Raw genomic sequence first — 16917 nt, 5'->3', positions numbered from 1 at the left:
TGCCCGGCCCCACCAGTACCGGTGCCTCTCTTGCCTGCGATGCTCCACATCCCCCGGTGACTCCACACCCGCTCCCCTCGCGCTGTCCCGGCTTCCCCTCTCCCGGCCCCAGCAGCTCACTCCCGCCCGCCCTGCCCTGCGCTGTTGCGCTGGCCCCGCTCACTCACCGTCCTCGCAAGAGGAGATGCGCTCCCGAGCCACGCGCTTGATCTCCACCTGCAAGCCAAGGGCAGCGTTGGGCTGAGCTGGCCCCCGCCGCGCCGCCTCCCCGCCGGCCGCCGGCCCCGCCACTTACAGGGGCGCTGTCGGACAGGCGGACCCCCGAGTACACGGACTCGAAGCCGCCGCTCCCCAGCCCCGGCCCCATTCGGTAAAGCCGCTCCAGAAGCCCTTTCTCCTTCCCCGCACGCCAGACGCAGCCGCTACCGCTGCGCGCGGAGCCCCCGCCGGCCCCCACGGTCCACATCGGGCTGAGCGGAGCCGGCTCATTCCCGGCCTTTCCTGGCCGAGGCTCCGCGGCGTGCCGCTCCCCGCCGGTCCCGGAGCGGGTCAGGAGCACCACGGGCACCTTGCCTGACCGCGCTCCCGCTCCCGGTGCCGGCACGCCGGATCTCGGCTGCCAGGCGGCTGCGGGGTGGGGAGGGAACGGCCGCGGTCCCGCTGCTCCGCGCAGCGCCGGGTCCCCCGCCTGTGGCGGCGGCCGCGGCCGACCCCGGGAGGAGCGGGGCCGGAGGGCGGGCCGGGGAGCGCCAGGGGCCGGCGCTGCCTCGCCAGACCCAGCGGCGCTGCTCGCCCAGGGATGCGAGGAATAGTAACGGACTAAGGAAAGAGCTAAGAGTTTTCTTCAAACTATACATTATCTTAACTTAGAATAGGGAACACGTATGTTCTTGTTAGTGCCAGTTAAACTATAACCCAGAATAGAATAGGTAGCCGGAACACATTGTTTAAAATCAGAGACCCTTTTCCCTCAAGAAGATGAATGTCTGACAGAAATTTGTTTCAACTCGTTTCTGTAAGACTTGAGGTTGCCAGCTGGGGAAACTTTGCTAAGGGTGAAGAGTGCACTGTGAGGAAGACCTCTTCATCCTGAAGACCCCTGCCCACGACCATCGGAGGGCAAGCGCCAAAAGGGAGGAGATTTGTGGTAACGAGTACCTAAACTAAGTGTAATATCCCCGCCGAACTTTTGGCCACCTAGTGAGTACGTACGTTTGTGTATAATAAATATCCAGCTTGTTGAGCTGTCGGTGTGCGAGTTAGGAGGAGCCATCCCATTTTCACTGGGGGCCACAATAAACGTACCTACTTTAGAACTCTGACAGTTGTGAAGTTCTATCCTGTAAATCACCAACGCCGCCACAGCCGGGAGTGAGAGAGCCGAGCGGCTGTGCGAGCCCTGGCGGGGAGGCCAGGAGTAGGCCCCGAGGGCTGGGGGGAGTCTGGGGCAGCATCGCGGGGAGCGGCGGAGGGAGGGCTCCGAAACGCCACGAGCTGCCGCCGCCGCCGGGCCAGGTGCTGCTGCTGCTGCCGCCGCTGGCTGCGGCCCCGCTCTCACAGCCTGTGCCCCCTCTGAGCCCCGAGCGCGGGGCTCGCGGCCTCGGGAGCCTGTTCCTCACTTGAGCCCTTTTCCCTGTGGCCTCGCCTAAGTGAATATCCGCTTCAGCTTTTTATTGAAGCAACTTCAATGAGCTTCATTTCCCCTGCCCCCCATGTCCCAACAACTGGAAAAAAACAGCCAAAGACTCAAAAACGTATTGGGAGGAAAAAACATCCTGCTTCAGTGTGAGTTACATCAGAGTGATTCGTGTCAGCAACTCAGGGGTCCTAGTGATCATTGCACTTTGTGTGGAGATGGAATCCCTTGTGATCATTATGCTATGTGCAAAGGGGATGATAAGTGTCCCTGTCAATACCACAGTGAGGAGGAAGAAGAAACAAGGGAATAATTCCCCTGGGTCAACTGCAATATTGTGCAAAGAAATGTTTTGTTCATTGTTTAAATTGCATGAATGTTCTTAGAAAAGGGGGGGGGGGAGGTAACTTAGAGGTATAGAGGTATGTCCTGTTACAGAACATAGTGAAATCTGTGCGCTGAGCAAATAAACACATAAGGAGTGGAATTTATGGGGGCTAAGATGGCGGTCAGACTTGTGATAGACATAATATTTCTTCACCCGGAGACAAGACCCCAACAACAGGTGGAGAAGCCTGGGAAAAGAAGACAACAGGATTGGCTGAAACCCAAGAAGCCCAGGAAAAGAAGACAACAGGATTGGCTGAAGAAGCCTGGGAAAAGAAGACAGCCAGATTGGCTGAAGAAGCCCAGGAAAAGAAGACAGCAGGATTGGCTGAAACTCAAGAAGCCCGGGAAAAGAAGACAACAGGATTGGCTGAAACCCAAGAAGCCTGGGAAAAGAAGACAACGGGATTGGCTGAAGAAGCCTGGGAAAAGAAGACAGCTGGATTGGCTGAAGAAGCCCAGGAAAAGAAGACAGCAGGATTGGCTGAAACTCAAGAAGCCCGGGAAAAGAAGACAACAGGATTGGCTGAAACCCAAGAAGCCCGGGAAAAGAAGACAACAGGATTGGCTGAAACCCAAGAAGCCCAGGAACCCAAAAAGTGTAAGAGACTATCCCCAGAAGTTCTCCGTGTGCGTCTCAGGTGGAGCAGAAACTCCCCGGCGCACCCAGTGCTGCTTGCTTATTGTCTCTCGATATTAATGATAATAAAAATCAATTAAAACAGATTGGCTAGGTTTTTATAACAACAGCAGTAAATATTTTGAAAATCCCTTCACTAGCATGTGTCAAAGAACTTTTTCTGGATATTGAATTATTTATTGGAACGCTCAAAGCCGAACTCAATGAGGCAACGACATGAGGCGCTATAAGATGTTCAATCTCAATTTACACAGATGTCAGATAACTTGCATTTGTCTTTCCACCAGTGCTGAGAAGTTACAGCATTTTCCTAACAATGTTTAAGGAAGTAAGAATTAAGACAAGCCTTACTTAAGATTCTCACTATAGATTCCCGCTTGAGATTCCCACTATAACACTCTGAGGACAAAGCAAAGGAAAAATATATAGAGGAGAGAAAGTCGACGGAATGGTAACCTTGCTTTAGAAGTGCTTGCACTGGTACATACATACAGTTTTCAGCAATTATGGCATAAGAATTAAAAAAAAATAAAAGAGTAAACCCCTGATTTGATTTAGATGCCTTATTTTTGTGGGGGAAGTCCAAAAAGGCTTTCAGAAGCTGCCTTTACTGAAAAAGAATTTCTATATTGCATGCCTTGTTTTGTGAATATTTCCAAAGGCTGCTTGTCTAGAATCCAGTCGGCTAGGATATGGCCTCTGGGTATTTCAGGCATGTACAATGCCTTCGGACCTCCCCAGTGCCTGTTTGGCCTTTTCCACTGGTAAAAGAAACCAAACTTTATTTCAATTATTTCCACTCTTCAAGGTGAGTATTTTTTGAGAGCAGTTCTCACATAAGTGTAGCTGGTATAAATTTAGAATCCAGCTGCTGCTAGACATTCAAATGAAGGAAGGCTCCGTCCCCTGCTCCCACAGCGGAGGTGGCAGGGCAGAAAGCTGGTGGTGGAATCACCGGCACAGAGCGGGCTGTTCTCCAGTGTCAGCAATATGGCAATGTGGACAGCCTTTGTAATGTAAAGTCCATCTTCCTACAGAGATTCTTTGATGTTCCCTTGCAAGATCCAGGCTCAGCACTTACAGGCTTCGAAAGTCCAGCTAATGCATACAGATCTGAGGAGCCAAAGCAGAAAGATGCCTTTCAGAGTTAGAAGCAACCAGGGATCTCTGCAGCAGTGTCACCAGCATGTCAAGGCACCCCAGGTTTCCTGCTCAAAACGATAGAGGGCCGGCTCTCAAAGTGCGAACGTACAGCTCTGCTTCTCCAGGGGAGGAGCCAGAGCGGAAAGCTGCTCCTCGAAGTTAGAAGCAAACAGGCACCTCTGCAGCAGTGTCACCAGAATTTCAATGCACCTCTGCTTACTGTCAAAACAGGTGGAAGCAAGGCTCTCCAAGTGCCAACATACACCTGCGTGTCCTGTGGAGGAGCTAGAGCAGAAAGCTGCTCCTGGGCATCAGTCACAAGTAGGCAGCTCTGAAGCAGTGTCACCAGCATGTCAAAGCATCCCAGCTTTCCTGCCTAAAATGGTAGAAGCAATACTTTGGAAGCTCGAACATGTAGCTTCTGATTCTCCAGTGTTAGAGCCAGAGCAGAAAGCTGCTGCTGAACATTCAAATGAAGGAAGCCTCCATCCCCTGCTCCCAGAGTGGAGGTGGCAGGGCAGAAAGCTGGTGCTGGGAATCACCTGCACAGAGTGAGCTGTGCTCCAGTTTCAGCAACATGGCTATGTGCACAACATTTATAATAGAAAGTTCATCTTCTTACAGTTCCTCTTTGATGCTCCTTCGCCAGATCCAGGCGCACTGCTCACAGACTCAGAACGTCCAGCTAATGCATACAGATCCCAGAAGCAAGAGCAGAAAGCTGGTCATGGTCATTAGAAGCAAGCAGGGAGCTCTGCAGCAGTGTCACCAGAACTCAGATGCTCCTCAGCTTCCTTTCTAAAACGGTAGAATAAGGCTCTCAAAGTGCAAACAGACAGCATCTGCTTCTCCAGTGGAGGAGCCAGAGCAGATAGCTGTTTCTGGGCATTCAACCGAAGGCTCCATCCCCTGCTCCCACAGTGGAGGTGGCAGACCAGAAAGCTGGTGCTGGGAATCACATGCACAGAGTGAACTGTGCTCCAATGTAAGCCATATGCAATGTGCACTGCCTTTTTCATATAAAGTCTGTCTTCCTACTGTTCCTCTTTGTTGTTACCTCGCCAGATCCAGGGGCAGTGCTCACAGACTCCGAACGTCCAGCTAATGCATATAGATCCAAGGAGCCACTGCAGAAAGCTGCTAATGATCGTCCGAAGCAACACTGGAGCTCTGCAGCGGAGTCACCAGCATGTCAATGCTCCTCAGCTTCCTGCCAAAAAGTGTAGAAGCAAGGCTCTCAAAGTGAAAAATACAGCTCTTCTTCTCCAGTGGTGGAGCCAGAGCAAAAAGCTGCTGCTGGACATTCAAATGAAGGAAGGCTCCATCCCTGCTCCCGCAGTGGAGCTGGCAGGCCAGAAAGCTGGTGCTGGGAATCACCTGCACAGAGTGCGCTGTGCACCAGTTTCACCAACATGCAAAGTGCACTACCTTTTAAAGTAAAGTCCATCTTCCTACAGTTCCTCTTTGTTGTTCCCTCTCCAGATCCAGGGGCAGTGCTCATAAACTCCAAACGTCTAGCTAATGCATACAGATCCAAGGAGCCGAAGCAGAAAGATGCCTTTCAGAGTTAGAAGCAGCCAGGGATCTCTGCAGCAGTGTCACCAGCATGTCAAGGCACCCCCGGTTTCTTGCTCAAAGCGATAGAGGGATGGCTCTCAAAGTGTGAACATACAGATCTGCTTCTCCAGGGGAGGAGCCAGAGGGGAAAGCTGCTCCTTGGCATTCAACAGAAGGCTCCAACCTCTCCAATGTGCGCTCTAGGCTGAGCAGCAGCAGAATGACTTGAGCATGAACGTTTGGACTCTGCTCCCACATCGGAAGAGACAGGATAGAAAGCTGGTGCTGGGCATATTCCGCACACAGTGAGCTTTGTAACTGGGACACACATATTGCTTTGGCTCCTAGCTTTATCTCCTAAAAGTCCTTTTGAATCCAACCTCTCCAGTGCCTCATCTCGACTGTGAAGCAGCAGAGAGAGGTCAGCACGAACATTTGGACACTGCTCCCACAGCCGAAGAGCCAGGATAGAAAGCTGATGCTGGGCATCTTCAGCACACAGTGAACTTTGCAATGGTGACAAACACATTGCTGTTGCTCCTCGCTTTACCACCTAAACATCCATTTCAATTAAACATCTGCTGTGCCTGCTCTAGGCTGAGCACCAGCAGATTGAATTGACCACAAACATTTTGAATCGGCTTTCACAGCCAAAGAGCCGTGACAAAAAGCCAGCACTGGGCATCTTCAGCACACAGTGAGCTTTACAACGGTGTCACACACATTGCTGTCGCTTCTCACTTTAACTCCTAACAGTCCATTTCAATGCAACAACTCCTGTGCCCGCACCCGGCTGAGCAGCAGCAGAGTGAGTTGAGCAGAAATGTTTGGATTCTGATTCCAGAGCTGAAGAGCCAGGACAGAAAGCTGGTGGTGGGCATATTCAGCACATAGTGAGGTTTGCAACGGTGGCACACACATTGCTGTTGCTGCTTGATTTATCTACTAAAAGTCCATTTGAATCCAGCCTCTCCAGTGCCTGCTCTCAGCTGAGCAGCAGCAGAGTTGAGCATAAATGTTTGGACACTGTTCTCAAAGCCGAAGAGTCAGGACAGAAAGCTGGTGCTGGGCATCTTCAGCACACAGTGAGCTTTGAAAGGGTGACATGCAAAGTGCTGTCACTCCTCGATTTATCTAATAAAAAGTCCATTTGAATCCCACCTCTCCTGTGCCTGCTCCCGGCTGAGCAGCAGCAGAGTGAGTTCAGCACAAACGTTTTGAATCTTCTCTCACATCAGAAGAGCCAGGACAGAAAGCTGGTGCTGGGCATCTTCAGCACACACTGAGTGCTGCAATGGTTACACACAAATTGCTCTCACTACTCTATCTCCTAAAAGACCATTTCAAACCAGCATCTCCTATGTCTGATTTAGGCTGAGCAGCAGCAGAGTACACCACAAACATTTGGACTCTGCTCCCACAGCCAAAGAGCCAGGACGGAAAGCTGGTGCTGGGCATCTTTAGCACACAGTGAGCTTTGCAACGGTGACTCTCACATTGCTGTTGCTCCTCGCTTTCTCTCCTAAAAGTCCATTTGAATCCAACATCTCCAGTGCCCGCTCTAGGATGAGCAGCAGCGGAGTAGAGCACAAACATTTGGACTCTGCTCTCACAGCCGAAGAGCCAGGACAGAAAGCTAGTGCTGGGCATCTTCATCACAGTGTGAGCTTTGCAACAGTGACACACACATTGCTGTCGCTCCTTGCTTTATCTCCTAAAAGTCCATTTGAATCCCACCTATCCTGTCCCTGTTCAAGGCTGAGCAGCAGCAGAGTGAGTATAGCACAAATGTTTTGAATCTGCACTCACATCCGAAGAGACAGGACAGAAACCTGGTGCTGGGCATCTTCAGCACACAGTGAGGTTTGCAACTGTGGCACACACATTGCTGTTGCTCCTCTCTTTATCTCCTAAAAGTCCATTTGAATCCAACCTCTCCAGTGCCTGCTCTCGGCTGAGCAGCAGCAGAGTAGAACACAAACGTTTGGACTCTGTTCTCACAGCCGAAGAGCCAGCACAGAAAGCTGGTGTTGGGCATCTTCAGCACACAGTCAAATTTGTAAATGTGACACACACACTGCTTTCACTCCTCTCTTTATGTCCTTAAACTCCATTTCAGTGCAACATCTCCTGTGCCAACTCCCGGCTGCCCAGCAGCAGAGTGAATAGAGCACAAAGGTTTGGAATGTGCTCCGACAGCCGAAGAGCCAGGACAGAAAGCTGGTGCTGGGCATCCTCAGCACGCAGTGAACTTTGAAATGGTGACACACACATTGCTGTTGCTCCTTGCTTTATCTCCTCAAAATATATATGAATCCAACCTCTCCAGTGCCTGCTCTAGGATGAGCAGCAGCACAGTGAGCACAAACTTTTGGGCTCCGCTCCCACAGCTGAAGAGCCAGGACAGAAAGCTGGTGCTGGGCATCTTCAGCACAGAGTGAGCTTTGCAACGGTGACGCACACATTGCTTTCACTCCTCACTTTATCTTCTAAAAATCCATTTGAATCCAACCTCTCCTGTGCCTGCTCTAGGCTGAGCAGCAGCAGAATAGTGCATGAACATTTGGACTCTGCTCCCACAGCTGAAGAGCCAGGACAGAAAGCTTGTGCTGGGCATCTTCAGAACACGGGCAGCTTTGTAAAAGGTGACAACACACAGTGCTGTTGCTCCTCGCAAGGCAAGGCCAGGCCTGGCAAGGCAAGGACAGGCAAGGCAAGGTAAGGCAAGGCAAGGCAAGGCAAGGCAAGGCAAGGCAAGGCAAAGCAAGGCCAGGTCAGTCAAGGCAAGGCAAGGCAAGCAATGCAAGGCAAGTCAAGGCAAGGCCAGGCCAGGTAAGGCCAGGGAAGGGCAGGCAAGGCAAGGCAAGGCAAGGCAAGACAAGGCAAGGCAAGGCAAGGCAAGGCAAGACAAGGCAAGGCAAGGCAAGGCAAGGCAAGGCAAGGCAAGACAAGGCAAGGCAAGGCTAGGCAAGACAAGGCAAGGCAAGGCAAGACAAGGCAAGGCAAGGCAAAGCAAGGAAAGGCAAGGCAATGCAAGGCCAGGCAAGGCAAGTTAAGGCAAGACAACACAAGGCAAGACAAGGCAAGGCATGGCAAGTCAAGGCACGTCAAGTCAAGGCAAGGCAAGGCAAGGCACGACAAGGCAAGGCCCGGTCAGGAATAATAAGGCATGTCAGGTCATGTCAAGTCGAGGCCTGGCCAGGTCAGGCCAGGGCAGTCCAGGCCAGGCAAGGCAAGGAAAGTCAGGACACGGCCAAAACGGATAAGGCAGGTTAGGTCTGGTCAGGTCAGGTAAAGGGAAGACAATGCCAGGCCAGGCCAGTCAAGGCCAGGGCATGACAGGCCTTGCAAGACCAAGCAAGGCAAGGCAAGGCAAGTAAAGGTAAGGAAAAGCAAGGCCAGGCCAGCCCATGCAAGGCCAGGCAAGGCAAGGCAAGGCAAGGCCAGGACAGGCCATTAAAGGCACGGCAAGGCAAGGCAAGGCAAGGCCAGGCAAGGCCAGTCAAAGCTTGCCCAGGGAAAGCCACTCAAGGCCAGGCCAGGCCAGGCCATGCAAGGCAAGGCCAGGCAAGGCAAGGCCAGGCAAGGCCAGGCAAGGCAAGGCAAGGCAAGTCAAGACAAGGCCAGGCCAAGCAAGGCAATGCAAGGCAAGGTGAGGCGAGGCAAGGCACGACACAGCCAGAACTGAAAAGGCATGTTAGGTCAGGTCAGGTAATGGGAAGGCAAGGCCAGGCCAGACTAGTCCGGGGCAGGCCACTGCAGTGAAGGCCAAGCAAGGCAAGGCAAGGCAAGGCACTGCCAGGCCAGGCCATTAAAGACAAGGCAAGGCAAGGCAATGCAAGGCCAGGCCAGGCCAGTCTAGGAAAAGCAATTCAAGGCAAGGTAAGGCAAGGAAAGGCAAGGCCAAGCCAGGCAAGGCAAGGCTAGGCAAGGCAAGGCAAGGCTAGGCAAGGCAAGGCAAGGCAAGGCAAGGCCAGGCTATGCAGGCCAGGCTAGGCAATGCAATGCCAGGCAATACAAGGCCAGGCAAGGCAAGGCCAGGCCAGGCAGGGCCAGGCAGGCCAGACCAGGCAAGGCGAGGCAAATCCAGGCCAGGCAAGGCATGGCAAAGCAAGGCAAGGCCAGGCAAGGCAGGGCTATGCAAGGCAAGGCAAAACCAGGCAAGGCAAGCAAGGCAAGGCAAGGCAAGGCAAGGCGAGTCCAGACAAAGCCAGGAAAGGCCTGGCAAGGCAAGGCCAGGCCAGGAAAGGCCACACAAGGCACGGCAAGGAAAGGCAAGGCAAGGGAAGTCCAGGCTGTGCACGGCAAGGCAATGCCAGGCCAGGCAATGCAAGGCAATGCAAGGCAAGGCAAGACAAGGCAAGGCAAGGCCAGTCCAGGAAAGGCCAGGGCAGGAAAGGCCAGGCCAGGGAAGGACAGGCAAGGCAAGGTAAGGCAAGGCAAGGCATGGCCAGGTCATACAAAACCAGGGCAATGCAAGGCCAGGCAAGGCAAGGCAAGGCAAGGCAAGGCAAGGCAAGGCAAGGCAAGGCCAGGTCATACAAAACCAGGGCAATGCAAGGCCAGGCCAGGCAAGGCAAGGCAAGGCAAGGCAAGGCAACACAAGGCCAGGCCAGACAAGGCCAAACCAGGCCAGGCCTAGGCAGTCCAGGCCACGCAAGGCCAGGCCAGAATAGGCAGAGGCAGGCCAGGCCAGGCCATTAAAAACAAGGCAAGGGAATGCAATGCATGGCCAAGCAAGGCAAGGGAAGGCAATGCATGGACAGGCCAGGCCATTAAAAACAAGGCATGTCAAGGCAAGGCCAGGCAAGGCAAGGCCTTGCAAAGCAAGGCAAGGCAAACAAGGCAAGGCAAGGCAAAGCAAGGCCAGGCCAGGGAAGGCAAGGCAAAGCAAGGCAAGGCCAGGCCAGGCCAGGTAAGGCCATAGAAGGGCAGGTAACGCCAGGGAAGGCCAGGCAAGGCAAGGAAAAACAAGGCAAAGCAAGGCGAGGCAAGTCCAGTCCAGACAGGCCATGTAAGGCAAGTCCAGGCAAGGTAAGGCAAGGCAAGGCAAGGCAAGGCCAGGAAATGGCAAGTCAAAGCAAGGAAAGGCAAGGCAAATCAAGGCAATGCCAGTCCAGGCCAGGTAAGGCTAGGCAAGGCCATGCAAGGGAAGTCAACGCAAACCAAGGCCATTAAAGGCAAAACAAGGCAAGGCAAGGCCAGGAAATGGCAAAGCAAGGCAAGGGCAGGCCAGGCAAGGCATGGCAAGGCATGTCAAGGCCAGGCAAGGGAAGTCAACACAAGGCAAGGCCATTAAAGGCAAAACAAGGCAAGGCAAGGCCAGGAAATGGCAAGGCAAGGCAAGGGCAGGCTAGGCCAGGCGAGGCAGGCCAGGTCAGGCAAGTCGAGGCAAGTCCAGGCCAGGCAAGGCATGGCAAGGCAAGGCAAGGCCAAGCCAGGTCAGGCAATCAAGGCAAGGCCAGGCAAGGCAACAAGAAAACGCAAGGTAAGGCAAGGCAAGGCCAGGTAAGGCAAGGCAAGGCCAGGACAGGCAATGGGAGGCAAAGCAATTCTATTCAAGGCAAGGCAAGGCAAGGCAAGGCCAGGCATGGCCAGGCCAGGGAAGGCAAGGCAAGGCCATGCTATGCCAGGCCAGGCCAGTACAGGAAAGGCAAGGTCAGGAAAATGAAGGCAAGGCAAGGTAAGGCAAGGCAAGGTAAGGTCAGGCCAGGCAATCAAGGCAAGGCAAGGCATGGCAAGGCGAGGCAAGGCAAAGCCAGTCCAGGACAGGCAATGGAAGGCCGAGTAAGCCCAGGCAAGGCAAGGTAAGCAAGGGCCTGGCAAGGCAAGGCAAGGCAAGGCAAGGCAACGCCAGCCAAGCCAGGTGAGGCCAGGCCAGGAGAGGCGAGGCAAGGCAAGGCAAGGCAAGGCAAGGCAAGGCAAGGCAAGGCTAGGCCATGCAAGGCAAGTCAAGGCAAGGCAAGGCAAGGCCAGGCAACGCCAGGCTAGGTCAGGCTATGCCAAGCATGGCCAGGCAAGGCAAAGGAAGGCAAGGCCAAGCAGGCCAATCATTGCAATGCATGGCCAGGAAAGGACAAGGAAGGCAAGGCAACTCCAGGTCAGGCAAGGCCAGACCAGGCAATTCCAGGCCAGGCAAGTCCAGGGAAAGCAAGGCTAGGCCAGGCCATGACAGGCCAGGCTGGGGAAGACAAAGCCAGGCCAGGCCATGACAGGCCAGGCCAGGCAAGGCAAGGCAAGTCAAGTCAAGGCAAGTCAAGGCAAGGATAGGCAAGGCAAGGCAAGGCAAGACAAGGCAAGGCAAGGCAATGCAGGTCCAGGACAGGCAATGCAAGCCCAGGTAAGTCCATGGCAGGCCAGGCCAGGCAAGGGCAGGCCAGGCCAGGCCAATCAATGCAATACAAGGCCAGGATAGAACAGGGAAGGCAAGGTGAGGCCAGGCCAGGCAAGACCAGGGAATTCAAGGCCAGGCCAGGCCTGGAAAGGCCAGGGAAGGCAAGGGCAGGCCAGGCAATGACAGGCCAGGCCAGGCCAGGCAATGCAAGGCAATGCAAGGCAAGTCAAGGCAAGTCAAGGCAAGGCTAGACAAGGCAAGGCAAGGCAAGGCAAGGCAAGGCAAGGCAAGGCAAGGCAAGGCAAGGTAATTCAAGGCCAGGCAAGGCCAGGAAACATGAGGAAATAGAAGGCAAGGCAAGGCCATGCCATTCAAGGGCAGACAAGGCAAGGCCAGGCAAGGCAAGGCCAGGCCAGGCCAATCAAGGCCAGCAAGGCAAGGCAAGGCCAGGCAAGTGAAAGGCACTCCAGGACAGGCAATGCAAGGACAGGTAGGGCAAGGCAGGGCAAGGCAAGGAAAGGCCAGGCCAGATCAGGTAAAGCAAGGCAAGGCCATGAAGGCCAGGTCAGGCCAGGCAAGGTAAGGCCATGCAAGGCAAGGTAAGGCTAGGCAAGGCAAGGTCAGACAAGGACAGGCCAGTCCATGAAAGGCTAGGTAAGGCCAGGTCAGGCAAGGCCAGGGAAGGCCAGCAAGCAAGGCAAGGCAAGGCACGGCAAGGCAAGAACTGTCCAGGAGAGGCAATGCAGGTCAGGCAAGACCAGGCAAGGCAAGACAAGGCAAGGGAAGACAAAGCCAGGCAAGGCAAGGCCAGTCCAGGACAGGCAATGCAAGGCCAGGTATGGCAAAGCAATGCAAGGCAAGGCAAGGCAAGGCAAGACAAGGCAAGACAAGGTAGGGCCACTCCAGGACAGGCAATGCAAGGCCCGGTAAGGCAAAGCAATGCAAGGCAAGGCAAGACAAGACAAGGCAAGACAAGGTAGGGCCACTCCAGGACAGGCAATGCAAGTCTAGGTAAGGCCAGGTAAGGCAAGGCCAGGCCAGGCCAGGCCAGGCAAGGCCAGGCCAGGCAAAGCAAGGTAAGGCTAGGCAAGGCAAGGCCATTCCAGGACTGGGCAGTCCATGCAAGGAGAGTTAAGGCCAGCGAAGGTCAACAAGCAAGGCAAGGCAAGGCAAGGCAAGGCAAGGCAAGGCAAGGCAAGGCAAGGCAAGGCAAGGCAAAGGAAGGCAAGGCAAGTCCAGGACAGGGAATGCAAGGCCAGCTAAGGCCAGGCAAGGCCAGGCGAGGCAAGACAATACATGGCAAGGCAAGTTAAAACAAGGCAAGGCAAGGCCAGGCCAGGCAAGGCAAGGCAAGGCAAGGTAAGGCAAGGCCAGGCAAGGACATGAATGCCGGACCAGGTCGGGCCAGACAAGGCAAGGCAAGGCCATGCAAGGCAAGGTAAGGCTAGGTAAGGTGAGGCCAGACCAGGACTGGCCAGTCCACTCAAGGCTAGGTAAGGCCAGGTCAGGCAAGGCAAGGGAAGGCAAGGCAATAGAAGGCAAGGCAAGGCAAGGCAAGGCAAGGCAAGGCCAGCCCATGAAGGGAAGGACAGGACAGGTCAGGCAAGGAAGGGCAAGGCCAGGCAAGGAAAGGCAAGGCCAGGCAAGGCAAGGTAAGGCTAGGCAAGGCAAGGCTAGTCCAGGTCTAGACAGGCCATGCAAGGCCAGGTAAGGCCAGGTAAGGAAAGGCCAGGTAAGGCCAGGTAAGGAAAGGCCAGGCAAGGCCAGGTAAGGAAAGGCCAGGTAAGGCCAAGCAGGTCAGGGCCAGGCCAGGCAAGGCCAAGCAGGTCAGGGCCAGGCCAGGCAAGGCCAGGCCAGGCTAATAAAGGCAATGCAAGTCCTGAAAATTACAGGGAAGGCAAGGCCTGACAAGGCCAGGAAAGGCCAGGCCAGACAATGCCATGCCACAAAAAGCCAGCGAAGGCAAGGCCAGGCCAGGCCAGGCCTGGCCAAGCCATGCAAGGGAAGTCCAGACCAGGCCAGGCAAGTCAAGACAAGGCAAGTCAAGGAAAGGCCAATCCTGGACTGACCAGTCCATGCAAGGCCAGGTAAGGCCATGCAAGGCCAGGTAAGGCCAGGTCAGGCAAGGCCAGGAAAAGCCAGCAAGGCAAGGCAAAGCAAGGGAAGGGAAGACAAGGCAAGGCCAGGAAAGGCAAGGTAAGGCTAGGCAAGGCAAGGCCAGTCCAGGACTGGCCAGTCCATGCAAGGCCAGGTAAAGGCCAGGTAAGCAAGGTAAGGCCAGTTAAGGCCATGTCAGGCAGGGCAAGGAAAGGCCAGGCAAGGCAAGGCAATGCAAGGCAAGGCAAGGCAAGGCAAGGCAAAACCAGGGCACGCCAGGCAAGGAGAGGCCAGACAAGGCTAGAAGAGGAAAGGCCAGGCCAATCAAGGCAAGTCTAGGCCAGGCAAGGCCAGTCAATCAAGGCCAGGCAAGGCAAGGCAGGCAAGACAAGTCAAGGCAAGGCAAGGCAAGGCAAGGCAATGCAAGGCAAGGCCAGGCCAAGCAAGGGATGGCAAGGCAAGGCAAAGCAAGGCCAGGCCAGTCCAGGCCAGGCAAGACAAGGCAAGGCAAGCCAAGGACAGGCAATACAAGGCAAGGCAAAGCCAGGGCAAGCCAGGCCAGGACACGCCAGGCCTGTCAAGGCAATGCAAGGCCAGGCATGGCAAATCAAGACAAGGCAAGGCCAGACAATGTCAGGAAAGGCAGGCAAGGCAAGGGAAGGCAACACAACGCCAGGCAAAATCAGGCAAGGCAAGGCAAGACAAGGTAGGGCCAGACCAGGCCAGTTGAGGCCAGGGCAGGCCAGGCCAGGCCAGTCAAGGCAAGGCAAGGCCAGGAAAGGCAAGGCAAGGCAAGGCAAGGCCATGCAAGGCAAGGCAAGGCAGGGCTATGCAAGGCAAGGCAAGGCAAGGCTAGACAAGGCAAGGAAAGGCAAGGCCAGGCAAGCCAGGCCAGGCTGGGTAAGGCAAAGGAAGGCAAGGCAAGGCAAGGCAAGGCAAGGCAAGTCCAGGCAATGCAAGGCCACGAAAGGCCAGACCAGGGCAGGCAAGCCCAGGCAAGGCAAGCCCAGGCAAGGCAAGCCCAGACCAGGCAAGGCCAGGCCAGGCCAGTCAAGGCAAGGCCGTTCAAGGCAAGCCACGGCAAGGCAAGGCAATGCAGGGCAAGGCTAGGCCATGCCAGGCAAGACAAGGCAAGGAAAGGCAAGGAAAGACAAGGCAAGGAAAGGCAAGGAAAGACAAGGCAAGGAAGGCCAGGCAATGCCAGGCAAGGCAAGGCAAGGCAACGCACGTCCAGGACGGATAAGGCAGTTCAGGTCCAGTCACGTCAAGGCAAAGCCAGGCAAGTCCAGGCAATGCAAGGTAAGCCAGACCAGGCCAAGCAAGGCCAGGAAAGGCCAGGCCAGGGAGGCCAGGCAATGAAAGGCAAGGCAAGGCAAGGCCATGCAAGTCTAGGCCAGGCAAGGCAAGTCCAGGCAATGCCAGGGCAGGCCAGGCCAGGCCAGGCCAGGCAAGGCCAAGGCCAGCAAGGCCAGGCAAGGAAAGGCCAGGTCAGGCCAGGCCAGGTCAGGCCAGGCAAAATAAGGCAAGGCATGTCAAGGCAAGGCAAGGCAAGGCAAGACAAGGCAAGACAAGGCAAGGCATGGCCAGGAAGGATAGGCAGTTCAGGTCACGTCAGGTCAAGGTAAATCCAGGCCAGTCCTGGCAAAGCAAAGCAAGGCATGGCAAGGTAAGGAAAGGCCAGTCCAGGCAAGGCTAGGCAAGGCCAGTCATGGCAAAGCCAGGCAAGCCCAGGCCAGGAATTTCAAGGCTAGGCAAACCCAGGCCAGGCAAGGCAAGGCCAGGCTAGTCCATGCAAGGCAAGGCCAGGTAAGGGAAGGGCCTGCCAGGAAAGGTCAGGCCAGTCCAGGCCAGGCAATGCAAGGCAATGCAAGGCTAGGACAGGCAATACTAGGCCAGTCAAGACAAGGGCAGGCCAAGCCAGGCCAGGTAAGGCAAGGCCAGGAGAGGCCAGGCCAGGAGAGGCCAGGCCAGGAGAGGCCAGGCCAGGCAAGGCCAGGCAAGGCAAGGCAAGGCAAGGCATGGCCAGGACTGATAAGGCATTTCAGGTCAGGTCATGTAAAGGAAAGGCCAGGCAATGCATGGGCAGGCTAGGCAGGGGCAGGGCAGGCCACACCAGGGCAGGCCAGGGAAGGCCAGGAAAGGTCAGGCCAATCCAGGCCAGAGAAGACCAGGAAAGGTCAGGCCAATCCAGGCCAGGCAAGGCTAGGCAAGGAAAAGCCAGGCAAGGCAAGGCCAGGCCAGGCTATGCCACACAAGCCTAGGCAAGGCAAGGCAAGGCAAGACCAGGTCATGCAATGCAAGGCCAGGCAATGCAAGGTCACGAAATGCAAGGCCAAGCAAGTCAAGACCAGGGGAGTCAAGGTAAAGCAAGAAGAAGCATGGCAAGCCCAGGCAAGGCAAGGCTAGGCAAGGCTAGGCAAGGCAAGGCAAGGCAAGGCAAGGCAAGGCAAAGCAAGGCAAGGCAAGTCAAGGCCAGGCCAGCTCAGGAAAGGCCAGGCATGGCTAGCATATGCTAGGCCAGGAAAGGGCAGGCTAGGCCAGACCAGGCAAAGGCAGGCTGGGCCACACCAGGCAAGGGCAGGCTAGGCAAGGACAGGCAAGGAAAGGCAAGGCAAGGGAAAGCCACTCCAAGCAAGGCAAGTCCAGGCCAGGAGAGGCAATGCAAGGCCAGGCAAGACCAGACCAGGCAGACCAGGCCAGGCAAGGAAAGGCAAGGCGAGGCAAGGGAATCTGATTCAAGGCCAGGAAAGTCCAGGCAAGGCAATGCAAGGCAAGGAAAGGACACACCAGGCAAGGCAAGGCAAAGCTAGGCCAAGCAAGGCCAAGCAAGGCAAGGCAAGGCAAAGAAATGTCAGGCCAGGCAAGGCAAGGCAAAGCTAGGCCAGGCAAGGCCAAGCACGGCAAGGCAAGGCAAGGCAAGGCAAGGCAAGGCAAAGCAATGGAAGACAAGGAAAGGCAAGGCAAAGCAATGGAAGACAAGGGAAGGCAAGGCAAGATAAAAACAGGCCAGATCCATTTGAATGCAACCTCTCCAGAGCCAAAGAACCAGGATGGAAAACTGGTGTCTGGCATCTTCAACACACAGTGAGCTTTGCAACAGTGCCACCCGCACTGAGGTCGCTC

General features: G+C 55.3%; 1 protein-coding gene across 1 annotated transcript in view; it reads right to left on the bottom strand.

Annotated features, from left to right (window-relative positions):
- LOC130596279 (TBC1 domain family member 22B) overlaps positions 1-819 on the bottom strand; it is a gene marked incomplete at its 5' end in the record, with an annotated part of 143721 nt that extends 142902 nt beyond the window's left edge. The window contains 2 exons of the mRNA XM_057403732.1: positions 177-216; positions 296-819. Coding sequence (XP_057259715.1) covers positions 177-216; positions 296-819 — 564 coding nt within the window. The remainder of the gene's footprint in view (positions 1-176; positions 217-295) is intronic.
- Between the last annotated feature and the right edge of the window lie 16098 nt (positions 820-16917).

This window comes from Pezoporus wallicus, unplaced genomic scaffold (assembly GCF_028554395.1).
Source record: "Pezoporus wallicus isolate ANWC-B61680 ecotype Strahan unplaced genomic scaffold, APGP_CSIRO_Pwel_v1 contig_5863, whole genome shotgun sequence".
Classification (NCBI taxonomy): domain Eukaryota; kingdom Metazoa; phylum Chordata; class Aves; order Psittaciformes; family Psittacidae; genus Pezoporus; species Pezoporus wallicus.
The sequence above is the reverse complement of the archived record's forward strand: the minus strand, read 5'-3'. Positions and strand labels throughout refer to the sequence as shown.